This window comes from Hemicordylus capensis, chromosome 9, assembly GCF_027244095.1.
Source record: "Hemicordylus capensis ecotype Gifberg chromosome 9, rHemCap1.1.pri, whole genome shotgun sequence".
Lineage (NCBI taxonomy): Eukaryota > Metazoa > Chordata > Lepidosauria > Squamata > Cordylidae > Hemicordylus > Hemicordylus capensis.
The window spans coordinates 2,420,332-2,444,827 of record NC_069665.1 but is presented as its reverse complement, the minus strand read 5'-3'; the positions used below and the strand labels follow the sequence as shown (position 1 = coordinate 2,444,827).

At 53.8% G+C, this 24,496-nt stretch overlaps 3 protein-coding genes across 6 annotated transcripts in view; 1 reads left to right on the top strand and 2 right to left on the bottom strand.

The window, feature by feature from the left end:
* CHST8 (carbohydrate sulfotransferase 8) overlaps positions 1 to 24,496 on the top strand; it is a 337,093-nt gene that overhangs the window by 144,924 nt on the left and 167,673 nt on the right. The gene's annotated exons all lie outside the window — the stretch shown is intronic.
* Positions 2,121 to 9,573, bottom strand: LOC128334188 (WAS/WASL-interacting protein family member 3-like). 2 transcript variants are annotated; one of them, XM_053270554.1, is made up of 6 exons: positions 9,108 to 9,573; positions 7,182 to 7,865; positions 6,666 to 6,791; positions 4,923 to 6,358; positions 3,361 to 4,613; positions 2,121 to 2,688 (listed from the first exon to the last, which is right to left on the bottom strand). In XM_053270554.1, the coding sequence occupies exons 1-4, from the start codon at positions 9,112 to 9,114 to the stop codon at positions 4,926 to 4,928; spliced, it is 2,250 nt and encodes a 749-aa protein (XP_053126529.1). In that variant the 5' UTR covers positions 9,115 to 9,573; the 3' UTR covers positions 2,121 to 2,688; positions 3,361 to 4,613; positions 4,923 to 4,925. The 2 variants fall into 2 exon arrangements, with proteins under 2 accessions (XP_053126529.1, XP_053126531.1); XM_053270556.1 differs by having other exon boundaries at positions 4,923 to 6,355.
* LOC128334187 (nascent polypeptide-associated complex subunit alpha, muscle-specific form-like) lies at positions 16,982 to 24,419 on the bottom strand. Of its 2 annotated transcripts, none has more exons than XM_053270552.1 (6): positions 23,955 to 24,419; positions 22,029 to 22,712; positions 21,515 to 21,640; positions 19,772 to 21,207; positions 18,221 to 19,460; positions 16,982 to 17,549 (listed from the first exon to the last, which is right to left on the bottom strand). In XM_053270552.1, exons 1-4 carry the CDS (start codon positions 23,959 to 23,961, stop codon positions 19,775 to 19,777), a joined length of 2,250 nt encoding a protein of 749 aa, XP_053126527.1. In that variant the 5' UTR covers positions 23,962 to 24,419; the 3' UTR covers positions 16,982 to 17,549; positions 18,221 to 19,460; positions 19,772 to 19,774. The 2 variants fall into 2 exon arrangements, with proteins under 2 accessions (XP_053126527.1, XP_053126528.1); XM_053270553.1 differs by having other exon boundaries at positions 19,772 to 21,204.

Genomic DNA, 24,496 nt, shown 5'->3' with positions numbered 1-24,496 from the left:
ATATATTGTTCTGTAGCTAAGATTTTTGTAAACCGCTTTGGGAGGTTCACCTGGAACCAGTGAATAAATGCAAAACATAAAATAAAACAGAATGAAATAAAATAAAACCAGTTTGGTGACAAGGCGCTTTAAGGAATGCTGCCCCCTCCCCCCAGATGAGGCTCCTTGCCCATGACGCTCCTCAGAGGAGACCCTTTGACATGCTCCTTTGCTTTCTGAGATTCGCTTGAGAGGGCCACGTGAGACAGCACCACTTTTTCTGCGACAGCACCCACCGTATGGAACTCCCTGCCACAGGATGCAAGCTTAGTTCACTCTGAGCATTAGGTTTGGGAAATGGTATCTGTTTCCACAGCTGTTGCTGGGGGTAATGAGAAGTGTGGGCTCCTTCCACCAGGATCCCAACCTCTCCCTCTCCCAATCTTCCTCTCCACACACCCCACCTCCACACCAATCTTTCTCAACGTCATCTGCTACGGCCACCATCTATCCACTCAGGGACAGAAGCTCAAAATCATTTGATAAAACCCAGTAGCTTGGTGAAGTCAGTGTGAGGATGGAACAAGCAGACAGACAAAAATGAGTGGGACCAAAAAGAAAGCACCTGATTGACATCCAATAAGTAGACTAAATGGGTGATGTAGATGTATTTCATTTGCTATTGATGGTTGCATGAGCAGATACAGACAATGTGCATCTGGTAGCCCCTCCTGGGACCCAGCCCAGGAGAATCGCTTCCCCAGCTCCTCTCTTGGCTGCTTGACCCTCTTCGAGTGATATCAGCCTCTTCTCTGCCTCTGCTCAAGCTCTCCTGGCTTCTCCACTGGGTGGGTTTGAGCTTCTCCCTTCTGCGCTCTCACCCACCGCAGCAACCTCCGCGATCTCCCTGGCCCCCCTTTTTACCCCACTGGCCCAAACCCTCTCCTGGCTTATTGGTACAAATGTCCCCTCAGGCCCCAATCCATTGGCATCTCTGGAGGGAATTTCTCTCCATGTCTCCAGCATGGCAGGGATTCAGGAAGGACACATCTATTGGACAGCTCCGAGGGCAGAAGCTTCAGGACCTTGGCTAGCCCCAAACATGGTCCTAGAAGAGCTGGTTATAGCAACATAAAGGGAGCGCTTCTGAGTGCTGCCCAGATAGAGTGGATTGGCCTCAGTTGCTTGAAGGGACCTTGCCCAGTTTTCTCAGGTCTAGTTCTGGTGGGGCTGGGGACTTCAAATGGGGCTGACTAATCCTCTGGGAAATCGCCCGAGTCCGAGAGTGAAGGAAAGGCTGTATCCTTGGGTCTTGGTGGGGGCTTATGGCTCTGGTTGTCCTGCTGTGGGGGTCCTGGCAGAGCCTGTTCACTGGAGGTCTGGGTTGTAGGGACCCCCCCACCCTGGCTCATCATCCCCTGAACTCTCCACCTCTTCCCCCAATAGGGGAGAACCCCCCATCCAGGGCATGACAGTTTCTTTCTCTCTCTTTTTTGTAAAATAGATTGGATTGGTTTTCAGAATGCAAAGAGTAAAAAGTAAGGGGAAAGAAAATAAGAATAGTATAAAATCAAAAGAATAGTCTGCATCTCCAAACTTACTATATACTTATTATCCACGAATAAAATACCATCTTATCATCATAGTTATCTGATCCGACCAAACGTCCTTTCTAAGTAAAGTCCAAAGGAAAAGGTATGATAACGGAAAAGTGGCAACCCTGTCAATTCTGAGCATCAAATTTAACCTGAATCTCTCTGGCTTCTATATCGTGTGGGTGTCCAGCATATTCTCTACCAAAAAGTATTGAATGATTGCTTCAAGGCAAACTGAGGCGGGGGGTGGGTGGGTGTGGAGATAAAGGAAAGCAATGGAGTAAAGTAATCTGTAATTAAATACAGTTTTTCTCTGGTCAATTTAATTTAAGAATAAGAAAAAGACTACCACAAATGTATCAAGAACTTTGTTTAGAAGCCAATCCAATTAGTTGGCTAGTTAATCACTGATGGCCTCATCCTTAGGGACGAGTGCTAACTGGTGCTAACCAATGAACTGAAAAGGTGAGCTCCATCCAGAGGCCAGGACCCTGGCAGCTGCAGAGCAACGTGGCTTGTCCCCAGCCCCCCAAAGACACAGAGACATAGTTTGGGTGAAAAGGGCCACAACTTTATTCACCAATAACAATAATAACCCATAATAACCCATAAGACCCATAATAACCGTGTGACCAGCCTAATTCTAACTCAAACCCCCAACGCAGAACGGAGTAGGCAAAAAAAACTCCCAACAGTGGCCAATGCGTTGAGAGCCAAAAATTCCTACTCGGCCCCAGAAGGGCGACCAGTCACTAGACCCGCTCTGCTCCAGGGAAGGGAGGGAGGGGGATGCTTGGCCCAAACGGAAGAGCTGGGGCGGGGAAATAGTAATAATAAGAGAGAGACCAGCCCGCCTGCCCAAATCGTTTCCCCCCAAGTGAACCACAATGACATCAGGCCCAGGGAACCTAGCTCAATCATCCCAAATGGCAGGGAGCAACTGGCTCCATAACATGCCCCTCCTACCCAACCAAGAAACTGAAGCCCGCTTTCCAAAACCCAGCTGGGTGCCCCAATGGCACTCAAAGTTATGAGCTGGCCCTCTTGAAGGCTCCAAAGACCGACAAATGGCCGCAAACCAGGAACCGAACAGGAGCCGCCGCTCCGCCAGCACCTGCCAAGAAAACAAAAGGTCAGAGCGGGCACCGCCAACTTCCATTCAGCGCACGTAGCGCCGCACCCCCGAGGACTTCCATCGCCCTCTCCTTTGAACGACAAGCGAGCAGCCGTGGTGGCAGCCCCAATCCGAAAGGAGTGCAGTGTAAGTCCCTCCAAGGGAACCCCGGCCAAGATCAAGGCCCTTTGGATAACTGCCAGGAACTGATACTGGGTGAGGGGTGCCTTGTCCTCGTGCACAAAAAGGCAGCCCTCCGGAAAGGGCCTGAGATCCAGGTAACGCCACAAGGCAGCTACCGGACAAATCGAAGGGTCGCTGGTGGCCGCCAGACGAACAACACAGCCGGGAGCAGATGGTCACCCAAGGGCAGCCCCATAGCACTATAAGGGGCGTGCTGGGAGGAAGGCAAAATTCCCATGGGGTAAAACCCAGAGGTCCCCCCTGAACCTGAGATTGCTGTCGGCGAAGTTACAGGGGCCAAAGCCGGCCTGTTACCCAGCCACACCTGCTCTGCCGCCCCTTGGAGCCCTGCAGTGATCACCAGAAAACCCAACGGAGGACCCATGCCCCAAGGCTGTGTGTAAGGTGCCCCAAATGGGGCAGGTCCCCATCCACCCATAGCAGGCATCGGCCAGGGTCCAGAGGGCGGTGTCAGTGCAATAGGCTCACCTGGGGGCGGAGGAAAAGATGGATCCACAGGGGGGGATCCGATGGCAGCGGGGATCCTGGATCCGCAGGAGAAGGCATCGCAGGAACGGGAACGCCAAGCACTGGCAACACAGGATCAGCCGGCTCTGCAGGCAGCAGTGCGCCGGGCGGGCCCTCGCCCTTTTCAAGAGCTCCTAACCTGTCAGAGAGAGATTTTCATATCTGTGTTCCAGCAGCACCACGCGTGCGTCGAGGAACTTCCTTCGGCGCTCCAGACGGGCCAGCCCCCTTGCTTCCAACAGAAAGGAAGCCATGGCCTTCTCCAGAGCTTCCATTCTGTTGATCAGGCCCCTAATTAGAACCATATCCTCATCAGAGGAAGAAGCTGGAGGTGCAGGCCGCTTGGCCCCCTGATAGGCTGACCACCGGTTTTCTCCTTGGCTTTCCTAGGCATGTGGGCGAATTGCAGGGGCCCCGAATAACCAACCCCCAATGCCACCAAAAACAACCCCGAAAACCCCACCGGCAAAAGAACACGACGGGCGTGGAGAGAAGAGCGCCCAGAGAGCCACTCGCTGCCCTCCTGAGAGACCCCCACTCCGACCCCCCAAAGAAGCCAACGGAAGAGAAGAAGGTCACGAAAAATGCCAGTAACCCCAAGGCCAACCAACACCCCCACCCAAACGCAGGGAGCGGCAGGGCCCCAAATAGGTGCCACCAATCAGAGCAACCACCAGTCCCGCCCAGTTAGGCTGCCCAATACGCCCCAGGCCAGGAAGGTCCAACCCGGACAAACCAAGGGCCCCAAGCCCCGAAGATGCCGCCCCGGGGCCGATGCCGCCGCACTCCAGCCGCAGGCCGATGCCCCCTCAGGCCGCTAAAATGACCGCCGATGTCCGGGGAAGCCGCCACTCGGCAGGTCGATGCTACCCACCAAAATATACCACTCTTCCGATCCTCGGGCACACCCCGCCCCCCGCCCGCTCCGGTTCAGAAAAAGGTCTATGGAAAGGCCAAGAAAAAGGTCTATGGAAGAGCTCCTTCCTCCACGGATGCTCAGCCCGAACTGAAGAGCTGGGGGGGGGGGGGGAATCCAGCAAGCGCCCAAGCCCCGGCCCCCAAACTGAACGGGACAATCAGGTGCCTTTGGGGCCTCCTGCGGAGCGTGGCTGGGACAAACTCCCTCCCCTCCGCAGGAGGCCAAGGGGAGGGGCATCCCGTGTGGCTTGCTTCTCTTTCTTGGGGGCAGCTTGTCTGGCTCTTCGCAAAAGGACCTAAGCAAAATACAAAAGAAAGAAATATTCTGATCAATGAAGATGCAGAACTCTAGCCTTAACCTCTCTACCTCAACCCAATCTTTACTAATGTTAAAACAACATCATTTTTAAATTATCAACACCAGAAGACAACCCGTAAAATGTTAAGATTTACCGATTTTAAAAATGAAGTGATATAACTTGCGATCATATGGGAGGGGGGAAGCTGTAATATACAGGGTGAAGACGGGCCCGTCAGAGTTCTCCCCAGCAGGCCGTCTCCAGTCCTGCTGCTTAGGAGGACACCCAGCGAGAGACGAGACTTGCCTCTCAGTGGCGCCAGGGGTAGCCATACTGAAGGGAGATGTTCATTTCCTCCTCCCGCTCCACGAAATACTGCCTCCGGCCGGCTGATGTCCACTGAGCCGCCTCTTCCCTCGCTCTTTGAGCCCGCCGCCGCATCAGCTCCCGGACGGGCCGTTGCTCCTCCGTCATGGGCCGGGAGACTTCCAGGTGGGCCGGGGGCGTCCTCCAAGGGATGAACGTGTCCCCCTTAAACTCCTGCTCTGCTGTCGTGTGCTGGGGACCAGGTGGAAGGACCGGATGCTCCGTGGAGGCTTGGTGGGCAGGGAGGACGGGTCGGTGGGTTGGTGTGGGACCCCAAGGCTGTGGCTGTGGTTGCGGGGCCGGCGGGAGCTGGCCAAAGGTCCTCCCAGCAAGACCGTGCATCCGCAAGGTATTTGCCTGCGCCAGGGAGGAGGGCCGGAGCATGAAGGGACGGGATCCCGGCGGCCTCCACACTGGCGTGGATTGTGGGTGGGCCAGGGAGCTAGGGGGGAGGTTGGCCATCGGCATGGCTGCTGGCCTGGCCATGGAGCTGGGCGGTGCCTTCCCTGCTGGTCTGCTTGGCAGGGCTGCCAAAGGCCTTGGTGGTGGCTCGGCTGTGCTTCCCGATGGTGGCCTTCCCATGGACATTGCTGGTGTCTTTGGGGGCACGCTCTGCCCGGGATGTCCCTCTGCACTCTTGGATTTTGCCGGGGGGCCCAGGGCATGGAACACCTGCACGGAGTCCCGCATCATTCTGGCCAGGCTGCTCCTCGGAGTCGGGGGCACAGCCTGGGCGGATCCACTGGACTCTGCCCCCACTTTCTGCCTCTTGGTGTCCCCAGCTTCGGCTTCAGGTGGTAGCAGCCGTGCTTTCCCCCTTCCTGGCAGGACCTGAGGCATTTTCAACAGCTTCTGGCCTGGCATGCTTCCTGCAGGTTTCATCGGCTGATGGGGTTGGGCGGCCAGCTCCAGATGGCAAGTGGGGATCTTCTGCACGGTTCTCCCTTCCTTCTGGTCCAGGGGTGCTTTGGCCGTCTCTCCAGATCTCGCCTCCCGCTCAGCCTTTGGGCTTCCCCGTGGAAACTTGGGTGCTGGCACGCTCTCTGCCCCTGCTGCCCTTGCCCTCTTTCCAATGTTCTCTGCAGGGAGTTTCCTGCCCACCAACTCCCCATATGTGCGGTCCTTGGCCTTTTTGGTCGCAGAGGAGATGGGCGGCAAAAAGTCAAAGAGCTGCAGCCTTGGCTTGGCACATTGGGTGTTCTTGTCTCCTGGGGCTACCAGGTGGGAAGCCGTTCCCTTTGCGAGCACTTTGGTTGGCTGTGGAGGAGGAGGCGGGAAGAGGAATTCCGGAAGCAACTGCGGGGCTGTTCCTCCCTTGGCCGGTCCTCGACCCTTCAGCTGGGGAGGAGATGGTGGGTGGCGCTCCTGGGTCCCTGCTAGAAAGGAAGAAGAGAAGTCAGTTGTTTGGGAAAAGACGGAGCAAGTCTGTAACTTCCAGGAAAGTTCTACTCATGAAAACATTTCGATGGAGAAGAGTTGCAAAGGAATGGGGTCCCAAAGGCCGGATCTGGGCTCTGGGATCTGGGCAGCTTTTCCCCATCCCAAGGCACAGATGCTGAGGGAGTGGCATTCCCCCCAACCCACATCAGACCTCCACTCTTCAACTCTCTTAGCACAAGGTTCTCGCAGGGCTGGTGGGGCCAGTCACGGGACTGTCCTTCCCCCACAATGCTGCACACCCACCTCTGTGTGGTCCCAACTCTGGGATCTTCATTCTTGGGGCAGCACCGGTGCTGAAGCCTTCTGCCTTCTGAGTTGCAGGCTCCTTGATTTGGATGTCCAGTGTCTGCTCAGTGGCAGGAATCAAGACTGAAAGAGAAGGACGGAGGATGACCAGGGGATGGGTCAGGATCTGATCCAGAGCCAGCCTTGCCGTGTGGTAAGGGGAGGTGGTGGATTTCAGTCCCGAGGGAGGGCGAGGGAAGGTGGCAGGGCTGACTCCTTAGGGGGCTCAAGCAGTCACGGATGGATGGGCTAAGGGGTGAGGGCAGCAGGAATTCTCATCCGAAGACAGCTTTCAAACATTGCACATCAGGGCAGACACTGAGTCATCCAGTGATCAGCTCTTGCACATTTCCAAAAACCCTGGGAATATATTTCGAAGACCATGGCCTCAGGAGAAGGATTGCGCCAGACCCATGGGAAGGACACAGGGAGCCCTAGGCGGGAGGACGCCCCTTTCCCAGCATCAGCACTCACCTCTGGACGCACGGCGAATGTCCGTCGGCTTGCCGCTCCTGGGCTGATCCGGTGGGGCTGGGCGGAACCCCCCAGCGGCAGGGGTGGTGCTGCTGCCTTCGGATTGCAGCCGGTGTGCCAGCAGGACCAGATTCCTCTTGCGCGCCGGGTCCGCCCTGGCCGGCTGGGCCAGAGATCTTCTTGCAGCAGGAGGGATGGGGGCAAGCTGGGCCAGAGATGTTGTCTCCGCAGGAGGGATGGGGGCAAGCGTGGCATGTCTGTAGCCAGGAGCCTCCCTCACCCTATGCAAGAATGGTGGGAACTCTTCCGGCTCTGGAGGTCGCAGCTGGCCAATGGATGTATGGCCAGACAATTGGGCCATGGGGCCCGCAGTGGGACGGCTGGGGGCCAGCGGCCCAAAGAAGGGTCCGGGGAGATGGTAGAGGGATGCCGCCGGTGAGCCAGGCCACTGGTGCTCCCGCTGCGGCTTCCGCAGATCTCCCTCTGCTGGGTCTCTGTGGTCCCTGCTGTCCCTCCCTTCGATGGACTGAAGGGAGAGGTCAGAGACCGAGGACCACATGGAGGTGGAACCAATGGTCGGCGTCGGTGTCTCAAGGAAGCTGCTGGGCGAACCGCCTCCTTCCCCGGCCCAGCTCGCGCTCGTACAGGCAGAGCCAGCAGACGGCCTCTTTTCAGTCGACTCATCTGTAAGAAAAAGGAAGGGGGCACCTTGATTTCTGTCATTCCTACAACAGCCCTGCAAAGGAGGCCCAACCGACGCCTTGCTGGTGGGAAGGGAAGAGGCAACTACCCAATTGCCCCGAGGCCTCCCTCTGAACCCATGGCTTCAGTCACTTGGAAGGAGGCACCCACCTCCCTGCTGGGATGCCCGAGTATTGTACCACTCTTCAGGTGAGGAAGCCCAACAACCCTGATGTGGAGAACTAGCGGCACTCATGCCCCGCTCCGCCTCTTAGTCCCCGAGGACTTCCAGAGGGGCTCCTGCATCTCATTGAGTTTGAGCAGGCCAGATTAGATGGCTGATGTGCATGCAGCTGCCACAGTCAGGGCACTTGTCTCTACCCTGCTATGGTCTGCAACAGCAAAGAGTCGCTCTCCAAGGTTCTGGGGTTCCCCCAACTGCTCAACATTGACCCTCCTGTAGATGTAGGACTACAGCTCCCATCATCCCTGGCTGTTGGCCGCTGTGGCTGGCTGGGGATTATGGGAGTTGTAGTCCAAAAACAGCTGGGGAGCCATAGCTGAGCAGGCCTGCTTTAACCGAAGATGCTAAGAACTTTGCCTGGGACCTGAGGGATGCAGAGCACGGCCAAATCTGCTCCTCTCTGAGCACTCTTGGTTCCAGGAGGCCAGAGAATGTTGTGGTTCGAATCGGATTCCAGAGTGAGAGGCAGTTAGCCTGAGCTGAAGGGGCAGCCCTGGGAGGAACTGGGGAGGAAATTAACCAGAACCAGTGAAAGAACCCCTTTGCACCCATTCTGCCTATGGAAAGCCTCTCCCAAGCAGGAGTCGATTCTTTTGGATACTCTGCACAGTCCTGGACACTAGTTCAAACACACCCCTATTACATTCCCCTTCATTAGGATTCTGATGACTTCCTTGTCTCGTGCCTGTAAGACTTTGGAAGGGGCCATTGATGATTCCAGATAAGAATGAACTATCTAAAAAGGCTGGGGAAAGGGGATAACCTCTTTGGACAGAAGGTAGAACAAAGTGGAAAGGGAAGGCGTGGTATAAAGTCAGATAAAGGAAAGCAAGGGAAATGTCACCCAAGAGCAGACACAGGGCACAATCCATCCAAATGAATTGCCACCTGGTCCCTCCTTTATTCTACCAAGAAAACCACATGGCTTTGTGGTCTCCAGGAATCGACACCAACTCACAACCTTCCCTTTCTTTTTCCTCCTGGATGGCACCATTTCCTACCTGCCATGATGACTTTCAATGTCTAAAGAAGTCCACTGGACAACTAAAACAACGACGACGACAAGAAGATGATCTCTCTGGTGAGAGCAGACCAGGCAATCTCTCCAATGAGAAGAGCCTGCTGTCAGTACTCTTTAACCGCTGGAAAGTCAGTTAGGGAGTGGGCAACTGAAGCCCGATGATGCGTCATTGTTTATCGCGGTCCCTATGGCAACCTGCAGCTGGTGGGGTGGGGGCCAGAAGAATGTCAGAAGCAGGTCGTGATGATGCAAGATGATGTCATGGCCATCTTCACACAGGCTCTCTACCGATATCAAACCATCCATCAAACCATCCATCTTCTTCACTTAGACGTTCAGAAGGGGAGACCAGACCCAAGTTCCGCAGAGTCCATTTCAAGTCTGTTTGGCCACTGGAAGTCTCTTTGGGGGTTGAATGGAAGTCCAGCCATGCTCTCAGGTTTCCTCTTTGGCATCAATCAGTCAATCAATCAATTATATTAGTGCCCCACCCCTCCAGTACACTTCTGCTTGGGGTGGCTCAGGTTAGTAAAATAGATATAATCTAAAGTAAAAGATTAATAAAATTGAAGAAGTTAAAAGACCAAGCTAAAACCACATTTAAAATGACAAATTTTTAAAGTTTCACATTAAAAGTTATTAATAAACAGCTAAAAACTAAAAAAAATTAAAGGACCTACCAGATTATAAGCAGCAGAAAAGACATTAAAAAGCATCTTTTAAAAGATATGTTATTGTGGTTGTGTTTTTTAAAACACTGAGGGAGTCAGCATGGCAAAGCTCTTCCAGGAGGGCATTCCAAACTGAGGGGCCACAAGTGAGAAGACAACTGAGAAGACCCTGTCTCTAGTCCCCACCAACTGGATTGCTGTTAGGTGGGTCAAACACTCATGAAGCCACTTGCGCCCAAGAGATTCTACAGGTAGATCTAACTGTATAATGATGTTATCATCCACCCCAAATGACCCCAATCTGATAGGGACATCGGAAGCTGTCTTGTACTGAGTCAGACCACTGATCCATCTCATTGAGTATCATCTACGCTGACTGGCAGCATCTTTCCAAGGTTCCAAATGCTGGTGAGAGAATCTGGATAGGTGCATCCATCTGACCCATTTCTCACTTCCCATCTGACCACTCCCCTCTTCTCCTACCTAGCTTTTGGAGTTCACACAACCCTGGTTCGGGAGTGCACCTGGCTCTCTTACCTTGGCTGGGTGCTCCACCTACACAGGTGGGGATCATGTGACCTAGCTGACTCTCTCAAACCGAAGTCGTTGACTGCCGTAGTCACTTTAGCCAGAAAATACCCCACTTTTGCCTGCGCTGCTTCCTTTGTTGATTCCCTTCTGATCTTGGCAGTGTGGAACTGAAGGACTGTACCACTTAGGGTTACTATATTCAAGCTTCCCAAATCCGGGTGGCCTGATTTGCAGATTATGCAGATTACAGACAACTAATTTGCGTTATTGATTGATTGATTGGACAGATTTGTATACCCGCCTTCTCTACCCTCCCATGTGATTGGATCCAGAGTAAAATCCAGGCAATCCGGGCAGCACATTTGAAATCCACGTCAATCCGGGTGGAATTTAGCAGCCGGGTGGAGGAACCAAAATCCGGGGGCTCCCCTAAATTCCAGGGTGTCTAAACACACGAAAGTTCAATGAGGCAGGGGAAACCATGTGGCTAAATGGATTGTAATTGTAGAGGACAAGAATGAAGAGCTCTTCACCACCTTATTTCCCAGCAGAGTGAAGAGAACACAAGTCTTTCTTTGGGATACAGATCAATATTTAGTGACCATGTAATATTCAGCCTCATGAAAGACATGTGCTCCACCAGCCTAACAGCTTTGTGACTATGCATTGACTGTTTTATTAATATAATAGCTTTTATGATGTTTATACTTCTACAGTTTTATCGCTTCATCACCTAGTATCTGCTGTTGCAGTTCTATCACTTTGGTAGAATACAGGAGGGGTTGACCATTGCCTCCTCCCACGCAGTCTGAGATGATGCCTTTCAGCATCTTCCTAGATGGCTGCTGTCCGATATAGTACCAGCGGGGATTCGAACCGGCAACCTTCTGCTTGTTAGTCAAGCGTTTCCCCGCTATGCCACGCCTCTAACCATACTTGTAAATCGCCTTATACTTTGTACTGGTCTATGATCATAATCAAGATTGATTGATTGATTGATTGATATTTATGTGGAGTCAGGGGCGTGACTAACAGGGAACAGGAGGTGAAAAATGTCCCTGGGACCATCAGGGAGGCCCCCCCCGCCCCACCCCACCCCGGCAGCCGAGCCACTGCTCCCTCCCTCCCCCCTCTCTGAAGAAGAAGATGGGGAGGGAGCCCATCTTTACCTTTTGTCCTGGGGCCCCCTCCAAACTTGCTACGCCCCTGTGTCAAGTCTGCACATTTATAGGGTTTCCCCACCCGCACCCCCTTGTACAACTGCAGTTGGTATTTCAAAAACAATTCATACCTGGGGTCATTCATGATCCATTTTAATTCATCATAAAAATGTGTGAATAAAGACAGATGGTTTCTGCACTTCTGCTTACGCTAGAAGATGAAAACCTGAAGACAGAGTCTAGTTTGTTTTGCGGCAGATATTCTTGGTGGTGGCAAGTCAAAGGTAGCGGGGTGCGGAAGAGAAAATGGGGTGAAATCCTGCTCCTGCACAGTTCACTGGCAAGGACTTTTCAGTCACCTGTTAATGGGTTAGTGAGAGTGAAGTCGAGAAACATCCGGCCCGGTCAGACGTTCCAATTCCTCATCTAATCTGGGGGTTCTCAACCTTGGCTGAAGCTATTCTGGTTGAGGGTGATGGGTATTGTAGTCCAACAACATCTGGGAGTGCAAGGTTGGAAACCCCTGATCTGATAGGAACATCGGAAGCTAGCTACCACTGGTCCATCTAATTCAGTATCATCTACACACTGAATAGCAGCAGCTTTCCAAGGTTTCAAGGCAGGAAACCTTCCCTGTCCTACCTGGAGATCCTTCCAGGAATGAAACCTGGGACCTTTCTCCAGAAATAGGAACCTAGGAAGCTGAGCGATGGCCCCATCCTGCAAATTAGAAACTAATCCTCTGCTCTTCCCAATTCCACCCCTCCATTACTATTCTCCATTACCCCACAATCCTCCTCTATTAATTAATCCAGTCATTCCTGTGTGTGTTGTTCAATCTGAAAGACACTTGTGCAGGGGTTTCCAACCTGGTGCCCCAAATGTCGTTGGACTACAACACCCATCACCCCCATGTGCTGTGGCCAACCAGTGCAGCTAGGGAGTTGTAGCGTCACAAAACCTGAGGATGCCTTCTTGAGAGCTCCTGCATTAGGCAGTGGGTTTCAATGCAGTGTTTAAAAAGGTGCTTAGTTTTATGCTTGGGAATCCTTTCTTCCATCCCTCTCTTATTCATTCATTCATTCATTCGATTTCTACACCGCCCTTCCAAAAATGGCTCAGAGCGGTTTACACAGAGAAATAATAAATCAACAGGATGGATCCCTGTCCCCAAATGGATCACAATAATAAAACACACACACACACACAAGATAGACACCAGCAAGAGTCACTGGAGGTGCTGTGCTGGGGGTGGATAGGGCCAGTTACTCTCCCCCAGCTAAATCTTATGCTCCTTGCTGGGTGCTGGGGTTGCCAACGCTCCAGGATGGAGCCGGAATCAGCATCAATGATTCGGTGACTGTGGAACGCAACCTTGGAGGTTTTAATGGCTTGATGTGGTGAAAAATATTGGACAAGAATGTCCCATGGTGGGGAATCTCCAGGAATCGCTTCAGAATGGGCAGTCTGCATGGACGCACCTCTTCCTTTCTCCTTTGCTCTGATACCTGGTCAGCTTGTCACTTCCGAACAGGAATTGTGCAGAGAGAGTGTAAGCTGGGCTTGATCTGGCCTTCTCGTTGGACCTTGCCCATTGCCTTCATTTGTTGATTGACATTGATATCCTGCTCGTCCTTCCCAGGAGTCCAGAGCAGTGTCCATGGTTCTGTTCCTCCCCACAACAAGGCCGTGAGTGAGGTAGAATCCGCTGAGAGATAGGTGACCTGTCCAGAGTCTCCTGGTGAATTCCATGGCTGAAGCAGGATTCGAACTCGGCTCTCCCAGGTCCAAGTCCAACCCTCTCTCTCTTTAGAGGGAACAGATGAAACAGGGAAAGCAGCAGTGCCTCTGAGGCTGAGCAGACTGCCGGACCTTGAGTCCTGTCTCTGCCCTTGGAGATTTGAAGTTAAGGCTTCAAGGAGAGAAAAGACTTGGCTTTCAACTACCAGAGCTCGGGGGGGTGGAGGAGGGAGTGGGGCGACGGAGAGCCAAACTGCCCATCTTAACGCTCCCCGAAGGGTGGTCCCATAACTCTGATCATAAAAGGTCAGAGCTGGCTGTCACGGCCTTTCCAGGCTCACTTCCAGGTGCTGATTGTTTCCACCTTTGAAGCCCTCCATTAAATGGCTCCTGTAGGAACCAAGTTTAAGTCTCCAGGTGCCTCCCCAGGTGAAATCAGGAGGGTGGTGAGCGGGGAGAAGTCTTCTCAATGGTGTAGGAAATATGGTTCCCCAATAAGCGAGGGCGTCATCCATCTTTCTTAGAAGAAGGCGAGTTTTTTTAATCGACTTGTTCACAGCGGCTTTTAAAGTTTTGTAATTGTCTATCATGTGATGGCTGCTGTTTTGAATTGTCATTAGCCTGGCCTTTCCCTTGACTAGAGATGTGGTGGTTCTTCCCCTCCCAGGCACTGGTTTTTGTTTTTTTTTTACTGTATTTTTAAATTCATGATGTGAATTTTAATGACGTTTTATTTTGGTTTTATTGTAACCCACTCCGAGACCTTTGGGTATAGGGCGGGCTAGAAATGCAAACAAGTGGAATAAAAATGAAAATAATAAATAAAGAGCAGCCCCTCGTTGCTGGGCTCCTTCTCTTTTAGGCGTCCCAAGGGGTGGGGTGTGCATGGATTCAGCACTGCAACACCTTCAGGGGGATGCACGCTCCAGGGAGAGATGCAGACCAACCACTCTGCCGAGAAATGCTAAGGAATCCTCCCCATTGTCTCCTTCCTTGGGACCTTGAAACCAGGAGAGAATTTCAAGGATCTCTTAGCAAATCCACCGGTTAGGACACATGCGAGCTGCAAGGAGAGGTTTGTCAGTTAGGCTCCGTTTTAAATGCTTGCATGTTGAATGTTGGTTGTGTGTTTCGTAGTCCTGGAAGTGCCTTTGAACAATGATTCTTTCAAAGCGGGCCAGCTCTTCATGCTTTAACTCAGGGCGTCCTAAACTTGGGAACTTTGGCCATTGTGGCTAGGGGTGATGGGAGCTGTAGTCCCAAAAAAGCTTCTCTCCCTGGCAGCATCTCCAAGATAGGGCTGAGAGAGATTCCTGCCTGCAAGCTTAGAGAAGCCCTTGCCAATCTGGGTAGCCCACACTGAACCAGATGGACCAAGAGTCGGACTCAATCTATGGCAGCTCCCTATGTTCCTGTGTAACATCTGGGGACCCAGGTTCCCTGATCCCTGTCTAACCCATCCTTTCCCCCAGGGAAGTGTCACATCCTCATTCAGCACTGTGGAGAACAAGGAGAGATGAATGGCTGGCCGTGCAATGTGCCAATTAGCCCCGGATATCAGGGTTTTCAGTGTTCCCTAAGGAGGCAGTGGGGCAGGGAATACCAGCCTTAAAGATGTGAACCTGTGGCTTGATATATTGTTCTGTAGCTAAGATTTTTGTAAACCGCTTTGGGAGGTTCACCTGGAACCAGTGAATAAATGCAAAACATAAAATAAAACAGAATGAAATAAAATAAAACCAGTTTGGTGACAAGGCGCTTTAAGGAATGCTGCCCCCTCCCCCCAGATGAGGCTCCTTGCCCATGACGCTCCTCAGAGGAGACCCTTTGACATGCTCCTTTGCTTTCTGAGATTCGCTTGAGAGGGCCACGTGAGACAGCACCACTTTTTCTGCGACAGCACCCACCGTATGGAACTCCCTGCCACAGGATGCAAGCTTAGTTCACTCTGAGCATTAGGTTTGGGAAATGGTATCTGTTTCCACAGCTGTTGCTGGGGGTAATGAGAAGTGTGGGCTCCTTCCACCAGGATCCCAACCTCTCCCTCTCCCAATCTTCCTCTCCACACACCCCACCTCCACACCAATCTTTCTCAACGTCATCTGCTACGGCCACCATCTATCCACTCAGGGACAGAAGCTCAAAATCATTTGATAAAACCCAGTAGCTTGGTGAAGTCAGTGTGAGGATGGAACAAGCAGACAGACAAAAATGAGTGGGACCAAAAAGAAAGCACCTGATTGACATCCAATAAGTAGACTAAATGGGTGATGTAGATGTATTTCATTTGCTATTGATGGTTGCATGAGCAGATACAGACAATGTGCATCTGGTAGCCCCTCCTGGGACCCAGCCCAGGAGAATCGCTTCCCCAGCTCCTCTCTTGGCTGCTTGACCCTCTTCGAGTGATATCAGCCTCTTCTCTGCCTCTGCTCAAGCTCTCCTGGCTTCTCCACTGGGTGGGTTTGAGCTTCTCCCTTCTGCGCTCTCACCCACCGCAGCAACCTCCGCGATCTCCCTGGCCCCCCTTTTTACCCCACTGGCCCAAACCCTCTCCTGGCTTATTGGTACAAATGTCCCCTCAGGCCCCAATCCATTGGCATCTCTGGAGGGAATTTCTCTCCATGTCTCCAGCATGGCAGGGATTCAGGAAGGACACATCTATTGGACAGCTCCGAGGGCAGAAGCTTCAGGACCTTGGCTAGCCCCAAACATGGTCCTAGAAGAGCTGGTTATAGCAACATAAAGGGAGCGCTTCTGAGTGCTGCCCAGATAGAGTGGATTGGCCTCAGTTGCTTGAAGGGACCTTGCCCAGTTTTCTCAGGTCTAGTTCTGGTGGGGCTGGGGACTTCAAATGGGGCTGACTAATCCTCTGGGAAATCGCCCGAGTCCGAGAGTGAAGGAAAGGCTGTATCCTTGGGTCTTGGTGGGGGCTTATGGCTCTGGTTGTCCTGCTGTGGGGGTCCTGGCAGAGCCTGTTCACCGGAGGTCTGGGTTGTAGGGACCCCCCCACCCTGGCTCATCATCCCCTGAACTCTCCACCTCTTCCCCCAATAGGGGAGAACCCCCCATCCAGGGCATGACAGTTTCTTTCTCTCTCTTTTTTGTAAAATAGATTGGATTGGTTTTCAGAATGCAAAGAGTAAAAAGTAAGGGGAAAGAAAATAAGAATAGTATAAAATCAAAAGAATAGTCTGCATCTCCAAACTTACTATATACTTATTATCCACGAATAAAATACCATCTTATCATCATAGTTATCTGATCCGACCAAACGTCCTTTCTAAGTAAAGTCCAAAGGAAAAGGTATGATAACGGAAAAGTGGCAACCCTGTCAATTCTGAGCATCAAATTTAACCTGAATCTCTCTGGCTTCTATATCGTGTGGGTGTCCAGCATATTCTCTACCAAAAAGTATTGAATGATTGCTTCAAGGCAAACTGAGGCGGGGGGTGGGTGGGTGTGGAGATAAAGGAAAGCAATGGAGTAAAGTAATCTGTAATTAAATACAGTTTTTCTCTGGTCAATTTAATTTAAGAATAAGAAAAAGACTACCACAAATGTATCAAGAACTTTGTTTAGAAGCCAATCCAATTAGTTGGCTAGTTAATCACTGATGGCCTCATCCTTAGGGACGAGTGCTAACTGGTGCTAACCAATGAACTGAAAAGGTGAGCTCCATCCAGAGGCCAGGACCCTGGCAGCTGCAGAGCAACGTGGCTTGTCCCCAGCCCCCCAAAGACACAGAGACATAGTTTGGGTGAAAAGGGCCACAACTTTATTCACCAATAACAATAATAACCCATAATAACCCATAAGACCCATAATAACCGTGTGACCAGCCTAATTCTAACTCAAACCCCCAACGCAGAACGGAGTAGGCAAAAAAAACTCCCAACAGTGGCCAATGCGTTGAGAGCCAAAAATTCCTACTCGGCCCCAGAAGGGCGACCAGTCACTAGACCCGCTCTGCTCCAGGGAAGGGAGGGAGGGGGATGCTTGGCCCAAACGGAAGAGCTGGGGCGGGGAAATAGTAATAATAAGAGAGAGACCAGCCCGCCTGCCCAAATCGTTTCCCCCCAAGTGAACCACAATGACATCAGGCCCAGGGAACCTAGCTCAATCATCCCAAATGGCAGGGAGCAACTGGCTCCATAACATGCCCCTCCTACCCAACCAAGAAACTGAAGCCCGCTTTCCAAAACCCAGCTGGGTGCCCCAATGGCACTCAAAGTTATGAGCTGGCCCTCTTGAAGGCTCCAAAGACCGACAAATGGCCGCAAACCAGGAACCGAACAGGAGCCGCCGCTCCGCCAGCACCTGCCAAGAAAACAAAAGGTCAGAGCGGGCACCGCCAACTTCCATTCAGCGCACGTAGCGCCGCACCCCCGAGGACTTCCATCGCCCTCTCCTTTGAACGACAAGCGAGCAGCCGTGGTGGCAGCCCCAATCCGAAAGGAGTGCAGTGTAAGTCCCTCCAAGGGAACCCCGGCCAAGATCAAGGCCCTTTGGATAACTGCCAGGAACTGATACTGGGTGAGGGGTGCCTTGTCCTCGTGCACAAAAAGGCAGCCCTCCGGAAAGGGCCTGAGATCCAGGTAACGCCACAAGGCAGCTACCGGACAAATCGAAGGGTCGCTGGTGGCCGCCAGATGAACAACACAGCCGGGAGCAGATGGTCACCCAAGGGCAGCCCCATAGCACTATAAGGGGCGTGCTGGGAGGAAGGCAAAATTCCCATGGGGTAAAACCCAGAGGTCCCCCCTGAACCTGAGATTGCTGTCGGCGAAGTTACAGAGCCAAAGCCGGCCTGTTACCCAGCCACACCTGCTCTGCCGCCCCTTGGAACCCTGCAGTGATCACCAGAAAACCCAACGGAGGACCCATGCCCCAAGGCTGTGTGTAAGGTGCCCCAAATGGGGCAGGTCCCCATCCACCCATAGCAGGCATCGGCCAGGGTCCAGAGGGCGGTGTCAGTGCAATAGGCTCACCTGGGGGCGGAGGCAAAGATGGATCCACAGGGGGGGATCCGATGGCAGCGGGGATCCTGGATCCGCAGGAGAAGGCATCGCAGGAACGGGAACGCCAAGCACTGGCAACAGAGGATCAGCCGGCTCTGCAGGCAGCGCTGGGCCGGGCGGGCCCTCGCCCTTTTCAAGAGCTCCTAACCTGTCAGAGAGAGATTTTCATATCTGTGTTCCAGCAGCACCACGCGTGCGTCGAGGAACTTCCTTCGGCGCTCCAGACGGGCCAGCCCCCTTGCTTCCAACAGAATGGAAGCCTTGGCCTTCTCCAGAGCTTCTATTCTGTTGATCAGGCCGCTAATTAGAACCATCTCCTCATCATCCTCATCAGAGGAAGAAGCTGGAGGTGCAGGCCGCTTGGCCCCCTGATAGGCTGACCACCGGTTTTCTCCTTGGCTTTCCTAGGCATGTGGGCGAATTGCAGGGGCCCCGAATAACCAACCCCCAATGCCACCAAAAACAACCCAGAAAACCCCACCGGCAAAAGAACACGACGAGCGTGGAGAGAAGAGCGCCCAGAGAGCCACTCACTGCCCTCCTGAGAGACCCCCACTCCGACCCCCCAAAGAAGCCAACGGAAGAGAAGAAGGTCACGAAAAATGCCAGTAACCCCAAGGCCAACCAACACCCCCACCCAACCGCAGGGAGCGGCAGGGCCCCAAATAAGTGCCACCAATCAGAGCAACCACCAGTCCCGCCCAGTTAGGCTGCCCAATACGCCCCAGGCCAGGAAGGTCCAACCCGGACAAACCAAGGGCCCCAAGCCCCGAAGATGCCGCCCCAGGGCCGATGCCGCCGCACTCCAGCCGCAGGCCGATGCCCCCTCAGGCCGCTAAAATGACCGCCGATGTCCGGGGAAGCCGCCGCTCGGCAGGTCGATGCTACCCACCCAAATATACCACTCTTCCGATCCTCGGGCACACCCCGCCCCCCGCCCGCTCCGGTTCAGGCCAAGAAAAAGGTCTATGGAAGAGCTCCTTCCTCCACGGATGCTCAGCCCGAACTGAAGAGCTGGGGCGGGGGTATCCAGCAAGGGCCCAAGCCCCGGCCCCCAAAGTGAACGGGCCAATCAGGTGCCTTTGGGGCCTCCTGCGGAGCGTGGCTGGGACAAACTCCCTCCCCTCCGCAGGAGGCCAAGGGGAGGGGCATCCCGTGTGGCTTGCTTCTCTTTCTTGGGGGCAGCTTGTCTGGCTCTTCGCAAAAGGACCTACGCAAAATACAAAAGAAAGAAATATTCTGATCAATGAAGATGCAGAACTCTAGCCTTAACCTCTATACCTCAACCCAATCTGTACAGTACTGTTAAAACAACATCATTTTAAAATTATCAACACCAGAAGACAACACGTAAAATGTTAAGATTTACCGATTTTAAAAATGAAGTTATATAACTTGCGATCATATGGGAGGGGGGAAGCTGTAATATACAGGGTGAAGACGGGCCCGTCAGAGTTCTCCCCAGCAGGCCGTCTCCAGTCCTGCTGCTTAGGAGGACACCCAGCGAGAGACGAGACTTGCCTCTCAGTGGCGCCAGGGGTAGCCATACTGAAGGGAGATGTTCATTTCCTCCTCCCGCTCCACGAAATACTGCCTCCGGCCGGCTGATGTCCACTGAGCCGCCTCTTCCCTCGCTCTTTGAGCCCGCCGCCGCATCAGCTCCCGGACGGGCCGTTGCTCCTCCGTCATGGGCCGGGAGACTTCCAGGTGGGCTGGGGGCGTCCTCCAAGGGATGAACGTGTCCCCCTTAAACTCCTGCTCTGCTGTCGTGCGCTGGGGACCAGGTGGAAGGACCGGATGCTCCGTGGAGGCTTGGTGGGCAGGGAGGACGGGTCGGTGGGTTGGTGTGGGACCCCAAGGCTGTGGCTGTGGTTGCGGGACCGGCGGGGGCTGGCCAAAGGTCCTCCCAGCAAGACCGTGCATCCGCAAGCTATTTGGCTGCGCCAGGGAGGAGGGACGGAGCATGAAGGGACGGGATCCCGGCGGCCTCCACACTGGCGTTGATTGTGGGTGGGCCAGGGAGCTAGGGGGGAGGTTGGCCATCGGCATGGCTGCTGGCCTGGCCATGGAGCTGGGCGGTGCCTTCCCCGCTGGTCTGCTTGGCAGGGCTGCCAAAGGCCTTGGTGGTGGCTCGGCTGTGCTTCCCGATGGTGGCCTTCCCATGGACATCGCTGGTGTCTTTTGGGGCACGCTCTGCCCGGGATGTCCCTCTGCACTCTTGGATTTTGCTGGGGGGCCCAGGGCATGGAACACCTGCACGGAGTCCCGCATCATTCTGGCCAGGCTGCTCCTCGGAGTCGGGGGCACAGCCTGGGCGGATCCACTGGACTCTGCCCCCACTTTCTGCCTCTTGGTGTTCCCTGCTTCGGCTTCAGGTGGTAGCAGCCGTGCTTTCCCCCTTCCTGGCAGGACCTGAGGCATTTTCAACAGCTTCTGGCCTGGCATGCTACCTGCAGGTTTCATCGGCTGATGGGGTTGGACGGCCAGCTCCAGATGGCAAGTGGGGATCTTCTGCACGGTTCTCCCTTCCTTCTGGTCCAGGGGTGCTTTGGCCGTCTCTCCAGATCTCGCCTCCCCCTCAGCCTTTGGGCTTCCCCGTGGAACCTTGGGTGCTGGCACGCTCTCTGCCCCTGCTGCCCTTGCCCTCTTTCCAATGTTCTCTGCAGGGAGTTTCCTGCCCACCAACTCCCCATATGTGTGGTCCTTGGGCTTTTTGGTCGCAGAGGAGATGGGCGGCAAAAAGTCAAAGAGCTGCAGCCTTGGCTTGGCGCATTGGGTGTTCTTGTCTCCTGGGGCTACCAGGTGGGAAGCCGTTCCCTTTGCGAGCACTTTGGTTGGCTCTGGAGGAGGAGGCGGGAAGAGGAATTCCGGAAGCAACTGCGGGGCTGTTCCTCCCTTGGCCGGTCCTCGACCCTTCAGCTGGGGAGGAGATGGTGGGTGGCGCTCCTGGGTCCCTGCTAGAAAGGAAGAAGAGAAGTCAGTTGTTTGGGAAAAGACGGAGCAAGTCTGTAACTTCCAGGCAAGTTCTACTCATGAAAACATTTCGATGGAGAAGAGTTGCAAAGGAATGGGGTCCCAAAGGCCGGATCTGGGCTCTGGGATCTGGGCAGCTTTTCCCCATCCCAAGGCACAGATGCTGAGGGAGTGGCATTCCCCCCAACCCACATCAGACCTCCACTCTTCAACTCTCTTAGCACAAGGTTCTCGCAGGGCTGGTGGGGCCAGTCACGGGACTGTCCTTCCCCCACAATGGTGCACACCCACCTCTGTGTGATCCCAACTCTGGGATCTTCATTCTTCGTGCAGCACCGGTGCTGAAGCCTTCTGCCTTCTGAGTTGCAGGCTCCTTGATTTGGATGTCCAGTGTCTGCTCAGTGGCAGGAATCAAGACTGAAAGAGAAGGACGGAGGATGACCAGGGGATGGGTCAGGATCTGATCCAGAGCCAGCCCTGCCGTGTGGTAAGGGGAGGTGGTGGATTTCCCCTGAGGGAGGGCGAGGGAAGGTGGCAGGGCTGACTCCTTAGGGGGCTCAAGCAGTCACGGATGGGTGGGCTAAGGGGTGAGGGCAGCAGGAATTCTCATCCGAAGACAGCTTTCAAACATTGCACATCAGGGCAGACACTGAGTCATCCAGTGATCAGCTCTTGCACATTTCCAAAAACCCTGGGAATATATTTCGAAGACCATGGCCTCAGGAGAAGGATTGCGCCAGACCCATGGGAAGGACACAGGGAGCCCTAGGCGGGAGGACGCCCCTTTCCCAGCATCAGCACTCACCTCTGGACGCACGGCGAATGTCCGTCGGCTTGCCGCTCCTGGGCTGATCCGGTGGGGCTGGGCGGAACCCCCCAGCGGCAGGGGTGGTGCTGCTGCCTTCGGATTGCAGCCGGTGTGCCAGCAGGACCAGATTCCTCTTGCGCGCCGGGTCCGCCCTGGCCGGCTGGGCCAGAGATCTTCTTGCAGCAGGAGGGATGGGGGCAAGCTGGGCCAGAGATGTTGTCTCCGCAGGAGGGATGGGGGCAAGCGTGGCATGTCTGTAGCCAGGAGCCTCCCTCACCCTATGCAAGAATGGTGGGAACTCTTCCGGCTCTGGAGGTCGCAGCTGGCCAATGGATGTATGGCCAGACAATTGGGCCATGGGGCCCGCAGTGGGACGGCTGGGGGCCAGCGGCCCAAAGAAGGGTCCGGGGAGATGGTAGAGGGATGCCGCCGGTGAGCCAGGCCACTGGTGCTCCCGCTGCGGCTTCCGCAGATCTCCCTCTGCTGGGTCTCTGTGGTCCCTGCTGTCCCTCCCTTCGATGGACTGAAGGGAGAGGTCAGAGACCGAGGACCACATGGAGGTGGAACCAATGGTCGCCGTCGGTGTCTCGAGGAAGCTGCTGGGCGAACCGCCTCCTTCCCCGGCCCAGCTCGCGCTCGTACAGGCGGAGCCAGCAGACGGCCTCTTTTCAGTCGACTCATCTTTAAGAAAAAGGAAGGGGGCACCTTGATTTCTGTCATTCCTACAACAGCCCTGCAAAGGAGGCCCAACCGACGCCTTGCTGGTGGGAAGGGAAGAGGCAACTACCCAATTGCCCCGAGGCCTCCCTCTGAACCCATGGCTTCAGTCACTTGGAAGGAGGCACCCACCTCCCTGCTGGGATGCCCGAGTATTGTACCACTCTTCAGGTGAGGAAGCCCAACAACCCTAATGTGGAGAACTAGCGGCACTCATGCCCCGCTCCGCCTCTTAGTCCCCGAGGACTTCCAGAGGGGCTCCTGCATCTCATTGAGTTTGAGCAGGCCAGATTAGATGGCTGATGTGCATGCAGCTGCCACAGTCAGGGCACTTGTCTCTACCCTGCTATGGTCTGCAACAGCAAAGAGTCGCTCTCCAAGGTTCTGGGGTTCCCCCAACTGCTCAACATTGACCCTCCTGTAGATGTAGGACTACAGCTCCCATCATCCCTGGCTGTTGGCCGCTGTGGCTGGCTGGGGATTATGGGAGTTGTAGTCCAAAAACAGCTGGGGAGCCATAGCTGAGCAGGCCTGCTTTAACCGAAGATGCTAAGAACTTTGCCTGGGACCTGAGGGATGCAGAGCACGGCCAAATCTGCTCCTCTCTGAGCACTCTTGGTTCCAGGAGGCCAGAGAATGTTGTGGTTCGAATCGGATTCCAGAGTGAGAGGCAGTTAGCCTGAGCTGAAGGGGCAGCCCTGGGAGGAACTGGGGAGGAAATTAACCAGAACCAGTGAAAGAACCCCTTTGCACCCATTCTGCCTATGGAAAGCCTCTCCCAAGCAGGAGTCGATTCTTTTGGATACTCTGCACAGTCCTGGACACTAGTTCAAACACACCCCTATTACATTCCCCTTCATTAGGATTCTGATGACTTCCTTGTCTCGTGCCTGTAAGACTTTGGAAGGGGCCATTGATGATTCCAGATAAGAATGAACTATCTAAAAAGGCTGGGGAAAGGGGATAACCTCTTTGGACAGAAGGTAGAACAAAGTGGAAAGGGAAGGCGTGGTATAAAGTCAGATAAAGGAAAGCAAGGGAAATGTCACCCAAGAGCAGACACAGGGCACAATCCATCCAAATGAATTGCCACCTGGTCCCTCCTTTATTCTACCAAGAAAACCACATGGCTTTGTGGTCTCCAGGAATCGACACCAACTCACAACCTTCCCTTTCTTTTTCCTCCTGGATGGCACCATTTCCTACCTGCCATGATGACTTTCAATGTCTAAAGAAGTCCACTGGACAACTAAAACAACGACGACGACAAGAAGATGATCTCTCTGGTGAGAGCAGACCAGGCAATCTCTCCAATGAGAAGAGCCTGCTGTCAGTACTCTTTAACCGCTGGAAAGTCAGTTAGGGAGTGGGCAACTGAAGCCCGATGATGCGTCATTGTTTATCGCGGTCCCTATGGCAACCTGCAGCTGGTGGGGTGGGGGCCAGAAGAATGTCAGAAGCAGGTCGTGATGATGCAAGATGATGTCATGGCCATCTTCACACAGGCTCTCTACCGATATCAAACCATCCATCAAACCATCCATCTTCTTCACTTAGACGTTCAGAAGGGGAGACCAGACCCAAGTTCCGCAGAGTCCATTTCAAGTCTGTTTGGCCACTGGAAGTCTCTTTGGGGGTTGAATGGAAGTCCAGCCATGCTCTCAGGTTTCCTCTTTGGCATCAATCAGTCAATCAATCAATTATATTAGTGCCCCACCCCTCCAGTACACTTCTGCTTGGGGTGGCTC